Genomic DNA, 20,401 nt, shown 5'->3' on the forward strand with positions numbered 1-20,401 from the left:
AAAACAAAAATGGTTCCTCATTACAACCCCAAGTATAATACAATCCTATGGATTTGAACTGAATACAATCCTATTCAACCCTTTTAGAATATAAAACTGTTTTTTGGTTTCAGGTACTTTTTTGGGGAAGGCATTTAAGCCACATTAAGAAAAAGCTTCCCTGCTTTAGTGATAAAAAGCTTTCACACAAAACAATTTAAAGAAAGCTATTTAAAAGCAGCTATATAATTAGAGCTCATAAAGCCTTCCTCTTTAACCAAAGCCGATGCGAAACACTTTGTGATATGAATCAAAAAACAGCACTCAGAGGAACAGCCAATAAGAAAAGTCTAAATAAAGTAAAATAATGACATCTGCCACCCTTGTAAAAGCACGATGTTATTTGTACAATGGTCATTAATGCAAATGCTTACGAAGTCTTGTGGAATTAAAGCACTAAGCAGCTACTTATGTAACTTCTTACTACCAAAAATGATTCTATTTCTGTTCCAGATATTTCAATTGTTAAATTAATGGAAAGGCTAATCCATCTCTAAGAAACTGCACAGAAAACCCTGCTTTTGAGTGAGATATACAAAGAGCAAGACACTGTACAGAGGCAACTATCTTGAATAAGGTCTGCTCTACAAAATGCAGACAAAATCAGAATTAAATAAACCTTAATGCAAATGGGGAGCAAACAAAGGATAGCAGCACAGGACAGCTGACATACCCATAAAAGAACTGCAATGTAAAGGCCTCAAGAAAACTTCCAATGCCAAGAGGAACTAAAGCATGAGCCAGTACATATTTATAAATATTTGCATGCAAAAACTAAAACTAGTGCTGAAAGCTTCATGCCATTTCCAAGCATGCAATTGCAAAAAAAAAAAAAATAGACAATAATTAGAATTTCCCTTTAATTTCCCTTAAATTAAAGGGAAACACATTAAGAGGCTTTATTGTTTGTTTAATCCCCAAGGGTGTAGAGTGGTCTACTTTGGCTAGGTAAGACTACTACACCCTTAAATTAAAGGGAAACACATTAACAGGCTTTATTGTTTGTTTAATCCCCAAGGGTGTAGAGTGGTCTACTTTGGTTTGAGTTACCTAAAATTACCCACACTGTTTTCAATCTTTTGACACAAGATCCTGTTTGGTTTCAATAGAACCTGTTTCATATAACAACACCATAAAAATACATATGAAACAATACACATGGAAGTAAGCAGAAGAGAAATTAAAAACAAGGTTACGGTTTCAGTACAACTAAAGAATTTTTACAAAGTTTAGTGCAATCTGACTTTTTCAGAAGCATTAACTCATTTTACATCTAACAGGGTTCTCTTCGCATACCATTGCTTTAGGATACTTACATGTGAGCAGAGCTTCTCCATTGGGATACCAGTGATGTTACTGAAGTTTTCTATAAAATTCTTGGGAGCACGAAAAACCCGAAGCACTTTTTCATCTGCTCCTGACACGAACTCAAACCGGCCGATCATTGCCAGACAGCGCAGGTCGTACCCGTGTACTTGAGGCCTGGCAATTTCATGCCACGTTACCTAAAAATGAGCAGACACACAGCTAAAAAAACAATTCTTAAACAGAGAAACAGCGCAATTTCCAAAAATTTCCCAATTTCCAAAAAAGCACCACTACCCACTTGCTGGATTTTTTAACACAAAGCAAAGTTAAGAGCAACCTTCTACTAATATGCATAAAACTGGTGCTCACATACATCAGCTGAATCCTCTTTTTCCACCAAATCATTCCTGTAATTAGTAAACTGTGTCCCTGCACAGATACGTTTAAGGCACTTGCTGTGACTTCTTCATGCTAGATAGTCAGGAATAGAACATAATTTGCCTAAGTAAAAAGAGGTTTGTATCCTACCATTTCCAAGACTGTAGGTCTGAAAGACCTAAGAAAGGTAGTGATAATTATCCTGCTTCCTTCATCTGTCTTTCACAAAGAACAGCAGCATTGCTGTCAGCAGGCTACAGGTTCTTCCCTCTTTTCTTTAAGTATTTCATTCAAGCAAGACCATTTAATAGAAGCTTTGCAGAAAACTGACAAAACCATAACAGATTCAGTGTCATTTGCTATTTCACCCAGATGATACCTCAGTTGGAAAAATGCAGTGTGTACTTTTGAGTTTAGAGCTAGCAGAACCAGAATTAATTGAAATAACTTAGACTACTTCAGTATTCCAATGCCTATAACCAAGACTAGATATCATATGAGTATAGGCAAAGGCATTATATTGACTCTAAACTGCACATATCACCCTAAAAACTCAATTGAGTTTTAAATGTTGAAGTTTCTGATAGGACCTGAATGGGAATTTGAGACATCCTACAAAACCTCATGATTTCACAAGGGCTTGATTATTTTTCAGTGAGGAAAAAAGCATTCATTCTTAAAAAAAATATATAAAATCAAACAGTGCAACAAGCCCTTCTTACCCTTTACTGGGTACATCTTTGCATACAACACAAAAAACTCAAATCCCAAACGAAGACAGGGTTATGTAAGTCATGCAATAAGCTTTTTCCAGAAAGATCAGGATGGAAATTTGCATGACAAATTGAAGCTGATGGTTATCCCTCTTTTCTGATATTCTGATATCAGAACTGAGACTTTAAGAATTTGCATTCCACACTTAGTTTCCTTTTTATAGGGAAAAATGTGAGCTGTAATACTAACTTTCCATAAACACCTGAATCATCCATTGTGTCTTGTTAAGACAAAATCAGATGTCACCTGTTGTAATTTTTCAGCTAAACTCAGTGTGATAAAGAGAGGCATTTTAAAAGCCTGTTATTCAAGTTCATGAGCAGCAGAACTAAAAACTTATCCAGGGTTCAGAAATCCTCAATAAACATCTTCAAATGACCCATTTCTATTCCAACCCTCCACTTCACCCAACCAAAAAGGATTCTAAGGCTTTCTCCCACACCTCATGCAGCAGCAAATCTTGAAACTACTTAGATGTACACCTGGTCAAATTAGCCTGGTGGCTGCTCCGTGTCAGAACAGGAAAGCAAAGTACAAGAATTCAGTTCATGCCATATTTAGATATGAAGACTGCAATCACTCTGCTGAACTGATTGATTCACAAGTTTCAGGGTGAGCTGTGCAGGTAAATCATACAAAGATCAGTTCTTTCAGAAGACAGGATTAAAATTTAGCAAGCAGCATACATAATAGTGGTACTTCAGTAAGTCACAGAGAAAGTGACATTGACAACCCTTGAATGCTGCCGACTTACATCATGTGCTAGTCCTGAACTTTGTTTTGATATATTTAATGTATCCTCCTGAGTGGAGATTAGGGTAGAAAGCAGGGAAGGAAACTGGAACTATCCTTCCTAGAACAAAAGGCAAAACATATCTCTTGAAATAGGACTGCCACCACTCCTGTCTGGCCTGGAAGAAGGAAATCAAAGAAGTGATGGCAAATCAACTCTGTCAGAAACACCAGACCTCCTGTACTGGTCTGCATTACAGAAGCTTTGATGAGAGCTGTAATAGCCTCCCCAGCCAATGGCACAGGGCCTTCTATGACTACAGTCACTCCAGTTTCTGCCAGTCTCCTGAATGGAATATTGATACTGTTCTGCCAGAAAAGGTTGTATTTGTAGATGAGGAAAATGCATGAGAAACAAGAAACAGGAACTTCTGCATTCCTAAACAGACTTTTCCCCAACTCAATGCAGGAGGAGTGAGCAAGCAACAGTGTGCAGTTGCTGGCTGGGAGTTAAAACAGGACAGATACCAGCTGCACTCATGCAGTTCAGATAATCATTCCAGTAAAACAGTGTCATTAATAAATTAATGTAAAAAAATACAGTGAGAACTTCATTTAGATTGTTAGTGTAAAAAAGCACAACCAAAGCTGAGTTACTTTATTATTACCTGCAGCAGTGTAGCCAATTGTTAAACACTGCAATAGGTGGTTATCAGTACCAGACACGTATTCCTCCTTCTGAATTACTGCAGAGTCTGTTTTCCAAGACTCTGGGAGAACACTAACTGAAGGTAATCTGGACATGGACTCAAGATTGAACTGCAATCATACTGTGTGATTAAAAATACTAGTGGCAGAGTTTTTGCAAAGTGAAAACAGCACGTACTCAGTTACCAAACCAAGCAGTTTTAAACAGATCATTGCTTGGGGAACTTTAAGGTTTGAGTTATATTTAGAGAAGTCATTCCAAACTCAGGACTGACCAAGCCCCCTTAACCACACTCACAAAATCTTTGAAGATCATACCTCTGTTTCTTCCTTTCTTTTCCATGGAGCAAAGAGTCTTGTAGTTTGGTCAGAGCCCACACTGATGACAAATTCTCCTTCTGGATCCCACTTCACATCTTCTACACTGTTAAAATGTCCTGAAATCACAACTTCTGGTGTCCATTCTTTCTATGAGAAGAGTTTCACAAAGAAGTAAGAAGTTCTTCATTTGACTGATTGGCATTTGACTAATTTTAAGCACAATAAAACTATAAACGTGCTTATTAAGAAAAAGACATTGGTAAACAGCAAATTATTAGAACTCAAGAGAGGCTGAAGAGAAACAAATACTAATGTATTGCTCCCATCTGAAAGAAACTTAAGTGATTTGTTCAGCTGTGAAAAAAAAACAACCACAAAGGAGTTCAATCTATTCAACTGACTTCATGATCCCAACAGGTAAGAAACAGGGTTTAGAGCCTAGAGGATTTCAGGAATGAGACTCCTACAGATTATTACATTCAGAAAAGGACCATTTCAAACACTAATTTTAAATTATACTGTTACACTTTTCTATTAATAAAAGAAATTTACCTCAAATTACTTAAAAGTACAATTCTTTTAAGTCATACTACTAACAAAAAAACCAACATACCTTGTCAACTGTAGCCTGTTTCCAAAGGTGTAGTGCTCCATGAAAAGCATGAGCGATGATCATCGAACCATCTGGACTAAACTGGCAGTCAAAAAATCCAAGAGTATTGCCACCCACTTCACCTACCCGCACCTAAATTAATGAACAGAAGTGAAACATACATGAAAATGGCCTTCCACTCCTACAAAATCATTCTTACTTCATGAGATGAAAAACTACCACTAGACAAGAGTTCACATTACACACACAAACACATTTGAAGAATATTTTAATTGCAAAGTTAAGCACTGAAATGTCATGGGAATTAAAGCTGCATGCCAGTTGAATGGATCCTCCCTTCATCAACATCAAGGTAGGATTCCCCCAAGGGAAAGAAAACACTGCAATAGATGAGATGCAAACCCAAATGTTTTGTGTTTCAGTCCAGCTTGTTGGATGCAACAATTCTTTATCATCTGTTGCCTGATTAGTGCTCTGTTTCACAATAAAGAAAAATTATCCAAAGAAACAATAATTCCCAAGTACATTCTTTTTTCCTACCCAATTTCCAAGATTCCCTAGCATACTGTCACTTCCCTGTTTCTCCATGAACAGCTGCAGTGTGATCCACACTCCTTCTGTGGCATATTCTGGCCTCTGTTTTGTGCTTCTCTTACAACTTCTCATATATGCACACACACACACATAGGCCTTACAGTTGCTCTAGTGCCCTTCCACTTTTTAAATTTTATTAAAAGATTAATCAAGTTACATTTTCAAGTTCTATTCGTTCTATTCAAGACATAAGACCACAATTTCTTTCAAGATTTCAACTCCCCCATTCTTACACTCTTTTAAGACCAAACCAAAATGAACCAATGTCCCATTTTAAATGGCACTGCACCAGTAGTTCCATCTTATTAGCACTCATTCACAAAAATACCATTCATATTGAAGTGACTTTGACATGCCATGCTAGAGGCAGAATTCTAGTCTCACCTCTGAGCAGGGGAATGAATTTCTGAAGACATCTTGTTCATCATATCATGATGAAAGAGAGAAACTGGGATGTTCCCCTTGTGCCCTTCCTCCCTGCAGGCTTCCAGCTCAGATTTTCCTATCTTGATGCAAAATGGATTTCTGCAGTTAAAATATCTGATCTGAACTTGAAGCTACACATTTGTGGTCAAACCAATGCGAAGAGAATGTAAAATTAAAGAATCATAACTTGCAACAAGCTTTACTACACAATCCATTTTTAGAAGCTTGTGAATTTAGCCACAACTACCTGTTACACCTAGGGACATCAAATGGCATCTCTATGTGATTGCCCTTTTGTGAACTAATTTCTACTTTAAACACAAAGGCATGGGAATTTTTCAATGAAACAGAGGAAAAATTAAATACCCTGATGTAATTCCCACTTTTTCACCCAAGAGACAATTGGAACTTTCTTTGTGACAGGAAAGACCACAAACAATGGGTGGCATAACCCAACACAAACAACTTCAACTGAACTACTTCAATTTGGAAAAGCAGGTCAACTGAAAAGACATCAATCAAAGCACTAGAGAAATGTGGTTGTACTACCTGTTTATTTAGGATGATCCACATCTGAACAGCTTTCAGAACACTACTTGAGTGACACATGAGTATTCAGCTCGAATGGAAAACCTCATGACACAGCCAATGATCAAGTTACTATGAGAAAAACCAGGCTTGTGAATTGCGTGTCGGCTGCTCTGTGGTAACTGCTTAGGTCACGTTCCCACAAGGATGAACTGCAAATAGCTCAAGAGGGTTTCCTCTTCCTCTTACCAGGAGCACATACCCTGCATTACTATGCAGCCCCTGCCTTGTACACTGAGAAAGACAGCTGAGCACAAACACTCCTTATAAACTCCTCAGTACAGTAATAAGAAACAAACAAGCAATAAAAATCGTATTGTATCCATTTTTTTAAATACAGTTTTACTCGCAACAGAGCATCAGAAGGAGTATTTTTGCAAGAAAACACTTTGCCTTTCTCTGCCAGAATTTTAGAGTTTTTGCTCCCTAAAGTACGCACATGATGCTGGAAACATAACTTGCATACAGCACATATTGTGAGAAAGATTGACACTTGCCTGTTCCAGCCAGACTCCAGATTCTTTATCTGGTTCCCAGATGATCACAGTTTTGTCCATTGATGCAGACAATATCCTCATTGGTTGTTGCATGCTGCCATCTACAGTACAAGGAAAATTATTACCCTACAACCTAGGAGCATATGTTGTGAAGAAATTAGGTAATACTGAAATATAAACACATTAAAAAATTGTTCAGCATCAGAGACATGCAATACATTTCTTATATGCCAAATTTACAGGCTCTACATTCTCGCCAGGCATTCTTTAGGAGATATTGTATTCTCAGCCATAATTACCCAAAGAAAAAGTAAAACACATAAATGAGAACAACCATATTCCAGTTTTCTCATCCAAACTTATACTGAATTAAATATAATTTGGAGGAAAAGCTAGAGTTTCACAAAGAGAATGCACAGCAGTTCTCGGTTCCATTCCTTAAGTAAGTTTTTACTGAGACATTTACAGTTTAAAATAATTGCCCAGTAGTCACTGTTTGGGATTTATTCCCAAATTGTTAGGTTTGCTACTGACTTCAGCAGACACTAGTGCCCTGTAGTACATACAGCAACTCAGGACTGCTCCCCAGAATGCAATGAAACACTCCAGAAAAAAAGCCCAACAAGAAATAAAAACAAAACAAAAAAAGACCAAAGAATGGGAAAGAGGGAGCTAGTTCATCACCAGTTGTGAAACCTGCAGGAAAATCATTGAGGAACCACTTTTCTTAAAAATAGAGATATTGGCAGGCATCTCATGAGGTGGTATGTTAGCAACAGACTTCCCATCTCACCTTCTGCACTGAGAATATGTCCCTCAGATCAGTCTGCCTCTAGTGAAAATCTATTTTAGGGAACCTAGCATTGGGTAGGCCACAGAACACAAGCAGCTTCACGTTTATGCAGAAGCACCTGGAAAACTTCATGGTCTAACAGGACAGTTTTCAGATTGCAGTGCAAGGCTGACAGGCCTGCATTGTGCCTAAACCTTGTTCTAAAAGGCTAAATATTTTACTGGCATCTAATTTAGAAAAAAGAGAAAAGTTTAAGGACCAGATAACTAAACCAATATTTTTAAAGCATGTCCTGTTGTGTCTTTCACTAAGTGTATTTTGACATTCTAGTGACACTCTGCTGTTCAAGTGCTGTATACACCAGCAAAGCTGTCCTTTGTACTGCTGAAGTCACCTGCCATCAGTAACTCTAGAATACATCAGAAAAAAAGACACCTTTGCAAGTACAAATAGTCAAGGGTGTTCTGACTGTGCAATGTCAAATCAAGAATCTCCTTCCCTTATGTCAGGTAGACACATAACAGCAAACCAGTACTGCAAACAAGGCTGTCAGAATTTAAGGATTTCAAAAGAAAGATAAATACTAGAGCAAAATGCAAAATTAAACTATAAATAACACTGTTTCAATGGGAGTTTGCACTAATGCCTTAAAGTTACATGCTTGAGAAAAACTGATACTCCAGGAATCTACATCACTAAAAAGAAAGGAGAGCTCTTGACAGTTCAAATACATATATCAAGGTAACCTATTAGAGCTATTAATTCTTACTGATTAATTAAACTATTTGTACACGATACCCAACAAATCAATTGCAATAAAGTCTTTACAGCTCTGTAATTTAATTTCATTCCTTAAAGAAAACTTGAGTACAAGGCAACATCTGTTTACTCATAAAACATTATTTGCAGAATTTAAAGACTGTCATCTCTACAGGAACAAGCGAACACAAAACAAAGACACATGACTGTACTCTGTATACGACACTTAACATTGGTAAGTGTTTGATATCTTTTTACCGTTGGAAAATGAAGGTTGCCAGTGAACTGCATACACCCAGTTTTCATGGCCAGCCAACACAGACTCCAAAGAAACTGCATATGATGTGTCAGCATCTGCCACAAATCAGAGAAAAGCATATTTCTTTCTAAAAACCAAGAAAGACCAGGGAATTTCTGGTATCTTTGGTGAAAATAATCAACTGCTTTCAACATCTCAAAAGCTTCCTCACACTGAACAGCTCCTTGAAATACTACTTTGGCACAATCCCTGAAAACCAGATTCACAATCCCTGTGACCTGGTCACAGGTCAGTGTATTGCCTCAGAAGGGTCTCAGAATTCCTGGAGAACTCTCAAGCAGTGTTGAAATAAATGCTCTAAATTGGCACTATGCTTACTCTTACATATATCTGCATCTCCAAATGACTGAAAACACAAGCATTAAGATACTTCAAACAATGAATCAGGATCTGCAGGAAGTAGCATGAGCACTTTTTACACATAACTTCCTTATACTGACTAGGTTGCCAAACCATTTACCCTACAATGTCAGTAATGAAAGCATCTGATGTTACCGTGCTTAAACAGCTTGTTGAATGACCATAAAGTAAGACAGCACATGCTTACCTGTTATTTGCAGTATGTTTCTAATCTTTAAGTAATAGCAGCACCATTTAATTCATTGAATTCAAAAGAAAATGAAAGCTAAGCTATTAAACTGGAGAACTACAGAACAGCTTCTCTTCCACAGACAAATAAGTGTCCTACATATTGCATTTGGAATATGCATAACAACAACAACCCATGTTGGTATTAAGCCCTCTCACTGCTTTACCATTTTGTGTAATGTATCATTAACTTTTGGCTTTAAAACAGTAATTCTGCTTTTTTAACAGCTAAAAATAATGCAGTCAACACAAAACAAACACCTTGTCAGCTTCCCCAGAACCATGAAAAGATACACAAATGAAAAGTTGTGCCAGAGAATTTTACAGCTGTTACCTACCTTTAACAGTAAAAATATTCTCTTTCAGTTTTATGGAATCATCTTCAGTTTCTGGAAGCTGCTTTAATTTTGTACATACTTTCCAAATTCTTATCAAACAGTCCTGAGAACAGCTTGCTAAGAAAAGGTCTTCACCTATTTGTTTTCAGAAAAAGAAGAAAAAAAAAAACCAGAGCCACATTTTCATTGCAATCACTGCCATGACTAACCTACAATCTTTCTATACGTGAACCTAACAGCATTATCCCAATTTTTCCTATTGTACACAGTATCATAAAAAAATTCAGTTTTATTTCAACATCAATTCATTTTCCCTACTATTCAAATTCAAATTTCCCTACTACAATTCAAATTCTCTACTATTTTATAACACACTAGAAATATGTCCATGATTGTAAGATATGGGAGATATGGTAAGTACTGTACATGTTATACATATACTTCCCTACTATTTATGGGCCTTTGCTTTTGGAATTCTATCAGTCTCAATACTTGTCAAAATCTCTTTTCCTCCTTTTCTTTCTCCAAGCTTGGAGCATCCTCAAATTACTTTCTTTTTTGGTGCCATTGCAATAACTATTTGATTAGGTAATGTCTGAAATGATTCTCCTCATAATTTCCCAATTAAAAAAAAAAGGGGTGGGGAGAAGCAAGAAATAAAATATAAACATACTATTTCCCTCTACTCTTCCTCACTCAGATACAGACATTTTTACACTGAGAAGGACAAGTTGCTAAAACCCCATTTTGTTTGCATTTAAGTACCAGTCAGGTTAACATACCTGAAACAAGCAAGAAAAATGTTTTTAAAGGATACCAAGTTTCATCTTGATTTTTAATATTAATTACCACCATCTCAGGAAAACAAACACCACAACCACAAGAGCTGAGGTGCTACAGTGCAACAAGGTGAACTGTTGGAGGGGGTAAAACACTAGTACTGCCATTAAACCACTATTCCTCTTTATTCATCTTGCATACTGACCACAGATTGCCCACTCAACGCCTCTTATCCAATCTTCATGACCAGGGAGTATTAACGTTTTCTGAAACTGAATAAAAACTCCTGTTACATCACAGAAATGCACCTAATGACCATGCACATATCAGCAATAAGCTTTATTTTCTTCAATTTTTTTATATTTATAGCATCTATTACCTAAAACAGAAAAAAAATGCGCCCCAACAAAGGATTGTAATTTACACACAGATTCAAGATGAGCCTTTTTTGTTTTGCCACCATTGGATAAAGCACAGGTAACCCATATATGAGCAGGAAAGGATGTGAATTTACAGTGCACACCTTCAAGAGGCTACAGTCTCTCTATGATACCATTGAAATTTTTTTAAAGTTTATCAGGCTTACTGTGGTACACAAAGAATAACATAATGCAGGTTTGAGGTGACAAGTAATTTCTCATATTTGTGTGAAGTGGATGCAACCGCAGATGATGAAGAAAATGAATACATGTAAAATGAAGTATAAAAAGAAAAGTAAATGCTTTGACATTATTTTCAAGAATTAACTTATATTTATAATAGAATATGATTAATAAGAATCCATTATGGCACTGGAAATATTCTCTATGTTTCTTAAGTTTATCGACAAAATTTCTAAGGAAGATATACACCAAGAACTGCTGATGGAAAACTCTGCATGAACACAGGCTCAGGAACACCAGAATGCAAACACAGTCTGGACCCCCTTTTAAGAACTTCCACTAGTAATTAATTTTCATTTATAACATACGTAACATTACTGGGTTTTTTTATTCAAGTTCAACTATTTACTACTTACTTAGCATTTAACTCATTTCTACATTTCTTTGCCCAGAAACAGCCCTACTTCCACAACATTTTTTATTCCAAGCTGAATTAAAATGTCTGAAGTAACTATTACAGTTAAAACACTAGTGTAGTTTAGTATAAATAACTTATGACATTATTTCTGGCATTTCATTCTACTAAATCACTTACCTAGGCCTACTTAGAACTATGACTAAATGACAGCCTTTGCAATCAGCACAAGTCTGCAACTGAGGTCTCTCTTCCAATCCATGACAGGAAAAAAAGGAAAAATTTATATGCGTATGAAAAAATCCATAATCAGAAATTGGAGCCTTTCTCTTTGATCCAGCATTTCTGATATCCTCCAAAACCACCTTCCCATCAAACAGTATTACTCTGCCCCTGCTCATCACACATTTCCAGTCACAATCATAAAATGGTTTAGTTTAGAAAAGATATTAAAGATCATCTAAAGATTCACCCTCTCCAGTCATTAGCAGGGACACTTTCCACTAGACCAGGCTGCTCAAAGTCCCAACCAACCCAGCCACAAGCTACTCCAGGGATGGGTCATCCACAGCTTCTCTGGGCAACTTGTTCCAGTTTCACAGTAAAGAATTTCTTCCTAATATCTACTCTAAACCTACCCTCTGTCAGTTTGAAGCCCCATCTCCTGTAACTACATGCCCTGGTAAAACACCCCTAAAATTACACGTCCATCCATACATGACCAGAACAGGATACACCATCAGACTAACATGATCAGATACTTCCAAATCAGAAAGTTTAGGTCTCAAAAATGTGTTTTCACAGCCACCTAAGCCTCATTTGGCTGGTCACTTCTGCAGCCACTGGCACTTGTAGATGGGGCATTCCAGAGAGATGTTTATGTTAAACACCTAACAGGTTATGTGTAAAGGCAGGAAGGAACAGCCCAGGAAGTGACATTAAACAGCAACCTAAAGATTTTTCTGAAGATGACATGCTTCTGGCAATACATAAAAAATATCTTTAGCAACTGATATTTCAGATAATAGATAAAACACATTTATTTATTCATTTATATGATCTTTGAGAAAATGCTCTGTATGTGATAGTCATCAAGGTTAGTTGCTAACTTTTCTTTCTAATTGAAAGACTGGCTCAGGTTGAACTGTTGCTAACTTCCTTCTCTTTTATTGTTCCTTTAACACTGTGTATATCTCCTGAAACTTGACCCTAATATTAATCTAAACACACATCTAATAATTTTCCCTTTTCAAGGTGTTGTGGTGTGCATTTTTTTTTAATTACCTTCCTCATCTTACATCAAAGAGATCTATTAAGAAAAGCAGCCATTTGTTTTCCCTTAAAATAGTAAAACTAATTATTTTGAGATTAATACCTTTCTAAGTCATTTCCTGAACAGGCTTTTAGGAACTACTTAGCTTGAAGTCAAGCATGTAGTTCTTTTGTGCTGCAGAACAAACATGCTTAAACAGTCAGCTAGAAGTCTGCACTAATTTTTATATGCTTACATTGAATAGTCCCACTGAACTATTCACATGATTTATAAGGTGGAGGCTGCTGAATTTTATTACCTCATATTCACTCGTGGCCGTAATACCAGCACCAGATGGTGCATGAGGCCTCACTGCTGAAGAGAGATATCCCCAAACCCCTGAAAATGCATCCAGTCCCTTAAATGGACTCATGCTGTTTCCCATCCCTATAACATCATCCTCCACTCTTCACCCATCTGAGCAGGGTCAGTACAATGGCTGGAAAATAGAGGCAAACACAAGGGCTATTACCATACACAGAAGTGAAGCACAGGAACACAACATTCTTAGTCATTGATTTAGCTTTAGGTGGTCTGTCAGGACCAAGGAGTTGGCACCAGCAGTCCTTATGGGTCTCCTCAAACTTGAGATATTCTAAGATTCTATGATACAGTCAAAGTTTTCAAGATATTGGTTGCCATGAAAATAAAAACTGTTGACTGAAACTGAGCAAGGAGTAGTGTATGCTGTTATGCTAGGATTTTCAGAATTGTTTTTGCCCTTTTCTTAGAAGTTAATGTCTCCTGGCATCCTACATTCAGTTTCTTCAGATATACTCGGTTCTAAAATAGAATTAATATAAAGGTATGTCCAGATGCACATGGTCATTACTTTTAGGTGATTCAGGCAAAGTTTCTATTATTGTCTAGGTGTTATATACACCAGTGTTTTGAGCTGTCATTCTTATCTTTTTTTACAGATTTTGTTTTTATAGTCTCATATTTCTTTGTTTCAGTTTCCACTTGGTCGTCACTGGATACACAAGAGGTTACAGTACCAACAGTTAAAACTAACAAAACCTCCTCGTCTGACTACTTACCATGCCTCTTACCTAATCTCTGAACATTGTTGCTTAGCAGCAATCTGGTTTCTTTCCTTTTAAGCAAAGAATAAAGCTGTTCTGTAGGCAGCACAACTAATGAAGCTGTGGACATGTCCAGCACACTCTGCAAAACTAATCCTGCCCACACTTTGGGTACATCTCTTTCAGGACCAGGCTAGTAGCCTGGCTAGTAGTTTGGTAAACTTGGCAATAGTGGTCCAAGTCTTCTCATTTTTTCTCCAGCAGACACTAGATTTGACATCCCTCCTCTATGCAGCTGTTAATCTTAACAGATTAGAATGAGCCTTAATTATCTTTGATTCATCCCCCTGTTCCACTTCTCAGCTGTGCCAAACTATTTGAGTGGAACCCAAAACACACAGTACACCATCTTCTCAGAAAAACAAAGCTCAAATAGAAAACTTTTGGTTTAAAACTCTAATTTAATCTGCCAGTTTACTTGCCCACCACAGGCCACATCTGTTGGTGTTCTATACCAAGCAGGAAGACATATTATGGTTTCTGAAAGATTTTTCCCTGGATACTTTTATAAATCAATACCCTCTTCCAACAAGTCAGAAAAGCAAGGAGTTCATTTTCTCTCTACTGTATAACACATAAGGGATCTATGGGTAAGGAGTCTCAAAAGATGTAAAGCGTGCCCACTCAGTTCTAAAAACCAAGTAGTTTTTACTGAACAAATACATTTGGACTGCAAAATTAATGAGTTTACCAAAAGGTAGCCTGAATAGTAAAGATGCCTCATCCTCCCTCAGAGTCTAACAGTGCCCTTTAAGTTTCATAAGAATGCCCTGTTATGAATGCATATTCTACCTCTGGATTCACACTTATATTCATAACAACCTTTAAAGGAAGTGCTTTACAAAAGTCACTGAATTAACTGAACAGAGCTACAGGCCCCTACCTGTAAGACATAAGGAATGACACAGGAGCTAAGATTCTAATCACTCTCCTATGCCAAGTTCCAGTAAAAAAATGGCAAGGCTATAGTAACACTTCCTTCAAATACCTTTAATACTACTAAGAAGCCATAAAAAAGGTGTCAGTAGATCTTAGAAAACTTGATGAAGGAGATTCAGCAGCTAGGCAGGAATTCATGTCAGAGGGCTTGCAAGGATGTTTTAATTCTGTTAATAGTTGTAAAGCACAACACAGGCTCTTCTCTTCGAGGCCTGCACTGTCCACATAGCTAGAAGAGATGTTCTGGAAAGTTAAGATAGTCACCAACAAGAAGTCCCACCTCATTTAAGAGATATTCTGAACAACAACTCTGCCACAACAGCTGGTGAAAATACTTTCTGAAATTGAAACTGTGAAAAATATCACATGCAAAACAAAACTGCTCATCCCATGTATAAATCAAGTTTCCTACCTCCAAAAAAAGACAGCACAAACTTGCCAATGAAGCTTAAAAGGAAACTTGTTTATTCAAGTTACCTTCCTTTGCCCTCCAAAGACTGACTGCCTTTTAAAATGGCAGATTACTGTTATACCAGAAAGTTTGGCCAACAATGGGCAAAATAAATTATGTACTTCTGAACATTTTTGGCAGTTAAACTGTATATAATTTGTAAACCGGAATCATACAAGAAAACAAGTTTACAACTCTGAATGAGAAAAATTGATCACACAGTCCCTGAGATAAAAGTCTTTCTTTAACACTTCAAGAATCAGTAGTGGTATTTTGCCATTGCTAATTCCCAGAGAATTCATTAAACTGACATAACTCACAAGCTACACAGGAAAAAAGAAAAAAAAGTCAAAAATCTAACTGAGCACGCTTCTTTTCTTCTGAGTGGTCAAGAAATCATTAAACATAGAAGAAGGGGATGAAGTATTTATCTTACTGGCAACATCACTAACCAAAAAAATCTTACTACTGTACATGGCAGCACAAACAGGCAAAATTATCTATAAAGTAGCTTTTATCTCTCTCAAAAAAAAAAGAATAAAGGAGTATCTATTCTTTAATCCCTAAAGGGAGCGTGACTGAGCAATTGCAGCAGACTAAGAGGTTCTATATATGCCGGTTTCAAAGAGGAGTTCTAAATGGTAGCTTCACTGGTGCAATGGGAGAGCATTTGTGATCTGAAGGGTTTTTTTAAGGGAGTGAGAGAAAGAAAGAAGTGATACTGAGCTCTGTTTTGGAAAACAGTCATTCAACACATGCTTTAGAATCTAACAAAACCTCTGAACAGATGCAAGAGAGGACATAACGTTTTTCTACTCCTCAAAAGGAATATTTATCTGTATGAAAAACTAAAATTTGCCAGCTTCCAAATAACATATGAAAAATATGTGCTTTTATAAGATCCAATACTCCTAAAAATACTTTTTTTTGATGTTCAAAAGCAGTCAACCATAAATGGCACACTTAGCAACAAACATAAAACTCCTCAGATAGAAGTCATAACAGTTTTATTATAAGAATTTATAGAATGAAAAGAACATTATTTCCATATGAACAACTCAATGCCTGGATACTTCGTAAAGAAGGACAGTTGCAGGTATTTCGTAGCAGTGGGAATAGAAACAGGCTATCTTCACACAGGGGAAAAAAAATCAAGAAAACACTCTCATGCACTGAATTCAACTTCAATATTCTGTATGTGCATTTCATTATTACCTAAAAAAATAGATGAACTATTTGAAAAAAGGTTGTTGTATGCAATGGCTACATAGAGACAGAAAGGACTTACTGAAGAACTTGGAAAAAATCACCAGCACATTTGAAAAGAAGCAAAAAAACTCAATAACGCTCTGAGCAAGAGACAAAAATTGCAATTACCTGACCATTCTGCTGTATAAACAAACTTATTTTGCAGTCGTCACCACCACAAGCCAGTATTGGTACTAGAAAGAAAAAGCAGATCTTCATTTTTTTATAAGATCTCATATTCCAGGACATGAAAAAATATAAATAATGTAAAAATCAATACAGAAATATATCAAAATATAACAATGCTAACAGACAGGCAAGTGTGATACCACTTTTTAATGTTTTCTGCATTAGCTGTCTAAAAAACTGGTATCTTAAGAACACAGAACTCAAAAGTAATTTCAACTGCAAATAATATCTATAAATATTTAAGATGCTAAAAGAAGTAGCTTGCCTCAAGCTCATACATCTGTAGGAAGTTCAAGCAGTAGCATTTTTAATTAATTATATTTCATTTATATCAACAGGCATTTGCTCTAAATACAGAAGAAGGAAAGAACAAAACAAGATGACTCAGAACTAAGGCAATTCAAGCTCCTTAATCAACTAAGATAGGTTTAGATGGAGTAAGCATAATTATTATACCGCAAATAAAAAGACCAGAATGGGAAGACAGATCACCACTATCTGTACCCAAGAATACGAACATAATGAATTGTTTTTCACTCAAGACTGCTCAAGTCTTCAGTAGTAGTTGACTTCCAGTGGCTAACCTAAAAAGTCCACAGACCCTGTAAGTCTATTGAATCAAACCAGAGAATGTTATGTGTGAGGGAGATAGAAAAAAAAGAAGTTAGGCAGTGTATTAGCTCCTCTCTACAACAGAAGAGGATGAGGAAAAATAGTTAACGCTTACTCTACTCTTCGTTTTTTATGTCATAAGGAGGAAGTGTTACTGCTAGGGACTGAAACAGTAAAAGCAAGTAAATTTAGTATACAACTATGAAGAAATAAGTTATAAGTTAAGGGCTAGACATTTGCATTTCTCAAGTCTGGATAGAAAACCAGATACTAAACTTCACTAAAATCAACTACTTCTTTTAACAAAAAGCCTCCATGACATCCCTTCATATAGGTAATTTTATCTTTACTACGGATAGATCAAAAATCAACTTGAATATTCATAGTATGTTTATCCTCTATACTACTCTTCTAGTTGTACCAAATCTGTGCCTAGTTATCCACTGTTCCTCTTGCGCTTCTGAGTCACATGCCACATTCTTATAGCTCCATCACTTGCTTCCTCTCTCCAACCTGTAAGCCACAATTCACCTCTATCTCCTCCTCTCTTTAACAGGTCTAAAAAAACCCTGCTTTGGATTGAAGATGATGAGCTGCTTGGAACAGAGACCTGTTCATCAGGTCTACAGAAATTGGGCAGGAGCGACGTTTTCTTCCATAGAACACAATCAATGGATGTTCTTGAAGACAATATCATCCTTTCCTGAGAAGCACATTTTATGGGCCATTACTGTAATTACGTATTTATTCAACAGAATGAAACTTTAATTAAGAAAACCAAAGAGAGAATTATGGTTTAGTTGCTGTTGCAGACAAATACAAATACTTTCACTCAAAAAGTTCTAACCAGAAATTATATATATATATGACAAAAACAGACTAGTATACAGTTTTTCACATAAATGCTTTGTGATATTAGAATTTGGATCTGACTAAGATAAAATTCCTGCACAGGAAATAAGAAAAGTAAGTCGGATAAGCAGAGCTTTTCCAAGTTTACTTGCTCTGTTTTTTTCACCTGTTGCAATTCAGTCCTGAGGAGACAATTATTTACTGTCAGAGGCCACGCTACATCATGACAATTATCCAGGTCATAGGAAGAATCAGATTATATGACAAATAGCTGATGGAGATTTGTAAAAAATAAATCCTATTGCCAGCATTTTAGAAGCAGAGTTTGTGCAGGCACTGTAAGGCAAAAGGCAAGCAAGGAACCAAAACTGCAAAAAGTTCTTCAAGGCTAAACAGCAAATATACAGAAACTCCTTAACAAAGAGGCTGCCAGAGAAGTGTTTAAGCTGCATTCCAGCTGCAAATGACTGGACGGGTTTTTATGAGCAGTCTGTCAGATTTCCCTATTAGATTTCTTGACAAAATAGTTCAATTTATTTTTTTAATAATTTATTTTCAAGGACAATCAGTTAAAATCCTAGGCATCAGGAACATCTGAAAGTTAAAGCATCCATTGCATATGCATCAATTTTCAATGCAAGCCTCAAATTTCTTTTCTTGCTGAAATTAGAGGTTAGTGTAAATGCTTCAGGAAATGCAGTTTATAATTTTCAGAAAAGTAATTCTGTATTTAGTTCCTGACTTAAGAAATGCAGATTGTTCTCAAGAGAATAGCTTCTCTGAATCCCTGTGCAGCTGACAACACAGCCTTCATGAAGATTTCTGAGCAACTCCTTATTTATGATATTATTTATCACAATCATTTTTCCCTGAAGATCATTAAAATTCCAAATTGCCATTAGAGATCAATGTTTCTGACAAATGATCAGCAGTGATTTTTAATAATACATTTTAAGCTCCTTTATTTAGATTTCAGAATTAACATATTCCTCAGCTATATGGACTACTATGTCAGGTTTAGGGAGAAAATACTGGCTATGCTTTATTAAAAGCCCCTTTACAGATTTCTACAGGAAACATTTCTATGCATTTACAGTTCAAAATTTAAACTGTTTCTTTGCCATTTTAGCAGCATAGGTCATCTGTATTGGAACTGGAATTTAAAAAAGCAAATGTCTAGAATTGTTTTTTAAATTCCACACAAAATTAAATTTTTGTGTAAATTGAAATTAATTTCAGTTCTTGAGAAAAATAAAGAACTCTTTTTCAGTTTATGAGCACTGTACTGCTTTGATAACTGATCTGAACTGGGATGGGAAGAGTTCATAATAAGGGATTGTCCTGCTCTCAATGTAACTTTAAGCAACACTGGTTTTGGGGCTCTGGAAAACAAAATCCTTGCTATTCCACTATTCAAAGAAGCTTCAAACATTTCATGCAATTTGAGTTTCAGAAACACTCAGTTTTAAGAACTACTATGATAATTTTAATTTATGGTGCTTTCAGAATACATGGTTACTTCTCTTACATACAACACAATTTTGACATTAAACAGAAGCACTGCTCTAGAGCATTACAGTGAGAATTTCTACCCTGTACAGTGTCATAAATGAAGATATAATCTATTGTTTTATAATCTGAATGTCATACTCATACACACCACAAGCACTTCACTTCTAAAGAATATTCACACTTGCAGTAATGATTTTAATTCACTCTCAAGCCTTTTAACTTCACCTCAACAAGCATATGTTAGTGTATTAACAGGAAGGGAGAGAGAGGGAGAGAGAGGGAGAGAGAGGGAGAGAGAGGGAGAGAGATGTAAATGTTCTTTAATGGTGCAGATGTTGCTTTTGGTATCAAACATGCTCTGAAAACAGACACTGGCATTTCCAAATGATTTGGACAACACATCTTGAGAGAGCTTTCATTGCTCCCAGAATTATCAAAGCCAAAGAATAAAGTATGCTTGTAGGCATATAATCAAAACAACACATCAGTGTGGAATGCATGCAGCAAAGAGCTGAAAATTCCAGACACACTATGAAAATTTATCACTTTTTCAGCTGGGAGCACCTCGCAGGCCTCCATCCAGGTGAAAGACTCAAATGATACTTAAACACAAATTTCATTCAACACAC

The 20,401-nt window shown here is 36.4% G+C and overlaps 1 protein-coding gene across 1 annotated transcript in view; it reads right to left on the reverse strand.

Annotated features, from left to right (window-relative positions):
* The window catches only part of ELP2 (elongator acetyltransferase complex subunit 2), a 38,028-nt gene that overhangs the window by 11,666 nt on the left and 5,961 nt on the right, over positions 1-20,401 (reverse strand). Inside the window, exons 6-13 of the mRNA XM_039711159.1 lie at positions 16,737-16,801; positions 10,761-10,827; positions 9,776-9,910; positions 8,789-8,884; positions 6,979-7,079; positions 4,874-5,005; positions 4,258-4,407; positions 1,356-1,544 (exon numbers count right to left, since the gene is read on the reverse strand). Of these exons, the coding sequence (XP_039567093.1) occupies positions 1,356-1,544; positions 4,258-4,407; positions 4,874-5,005; positions 6,979-7,079; positions 8,789-8,884; positions 9,776-9,910; positions 10,761-10,827; positions 16,737-16,801 (935 nt within the window). The remainder of the gene's footprint in view (positions 1-1,355; positions 1,545-4,257; positions 4,408-4,873; positions 5,006-6,978; positions 7,080-8,788; positions 8,885-9,775; positions 9,911-10,760; positions 10,828-16,736; positions 16,802-20,401) is intronic.

Source organism: Passer montanus, unplaced genomic scaffold (assembly GCF_014805655.1).
Source record: "Passer montanus isolate IOZ18808 unplaced genomic scaffold, ASM1480565v1 scaffold24, whole genome shotgun sequence".
Taxonomy (NCBI): domain Eukaryota; kingdom Metazoa; phylum Chordata; class Aves; order Passeriformes; family Passeridae; genus Passer; species Passer montanus.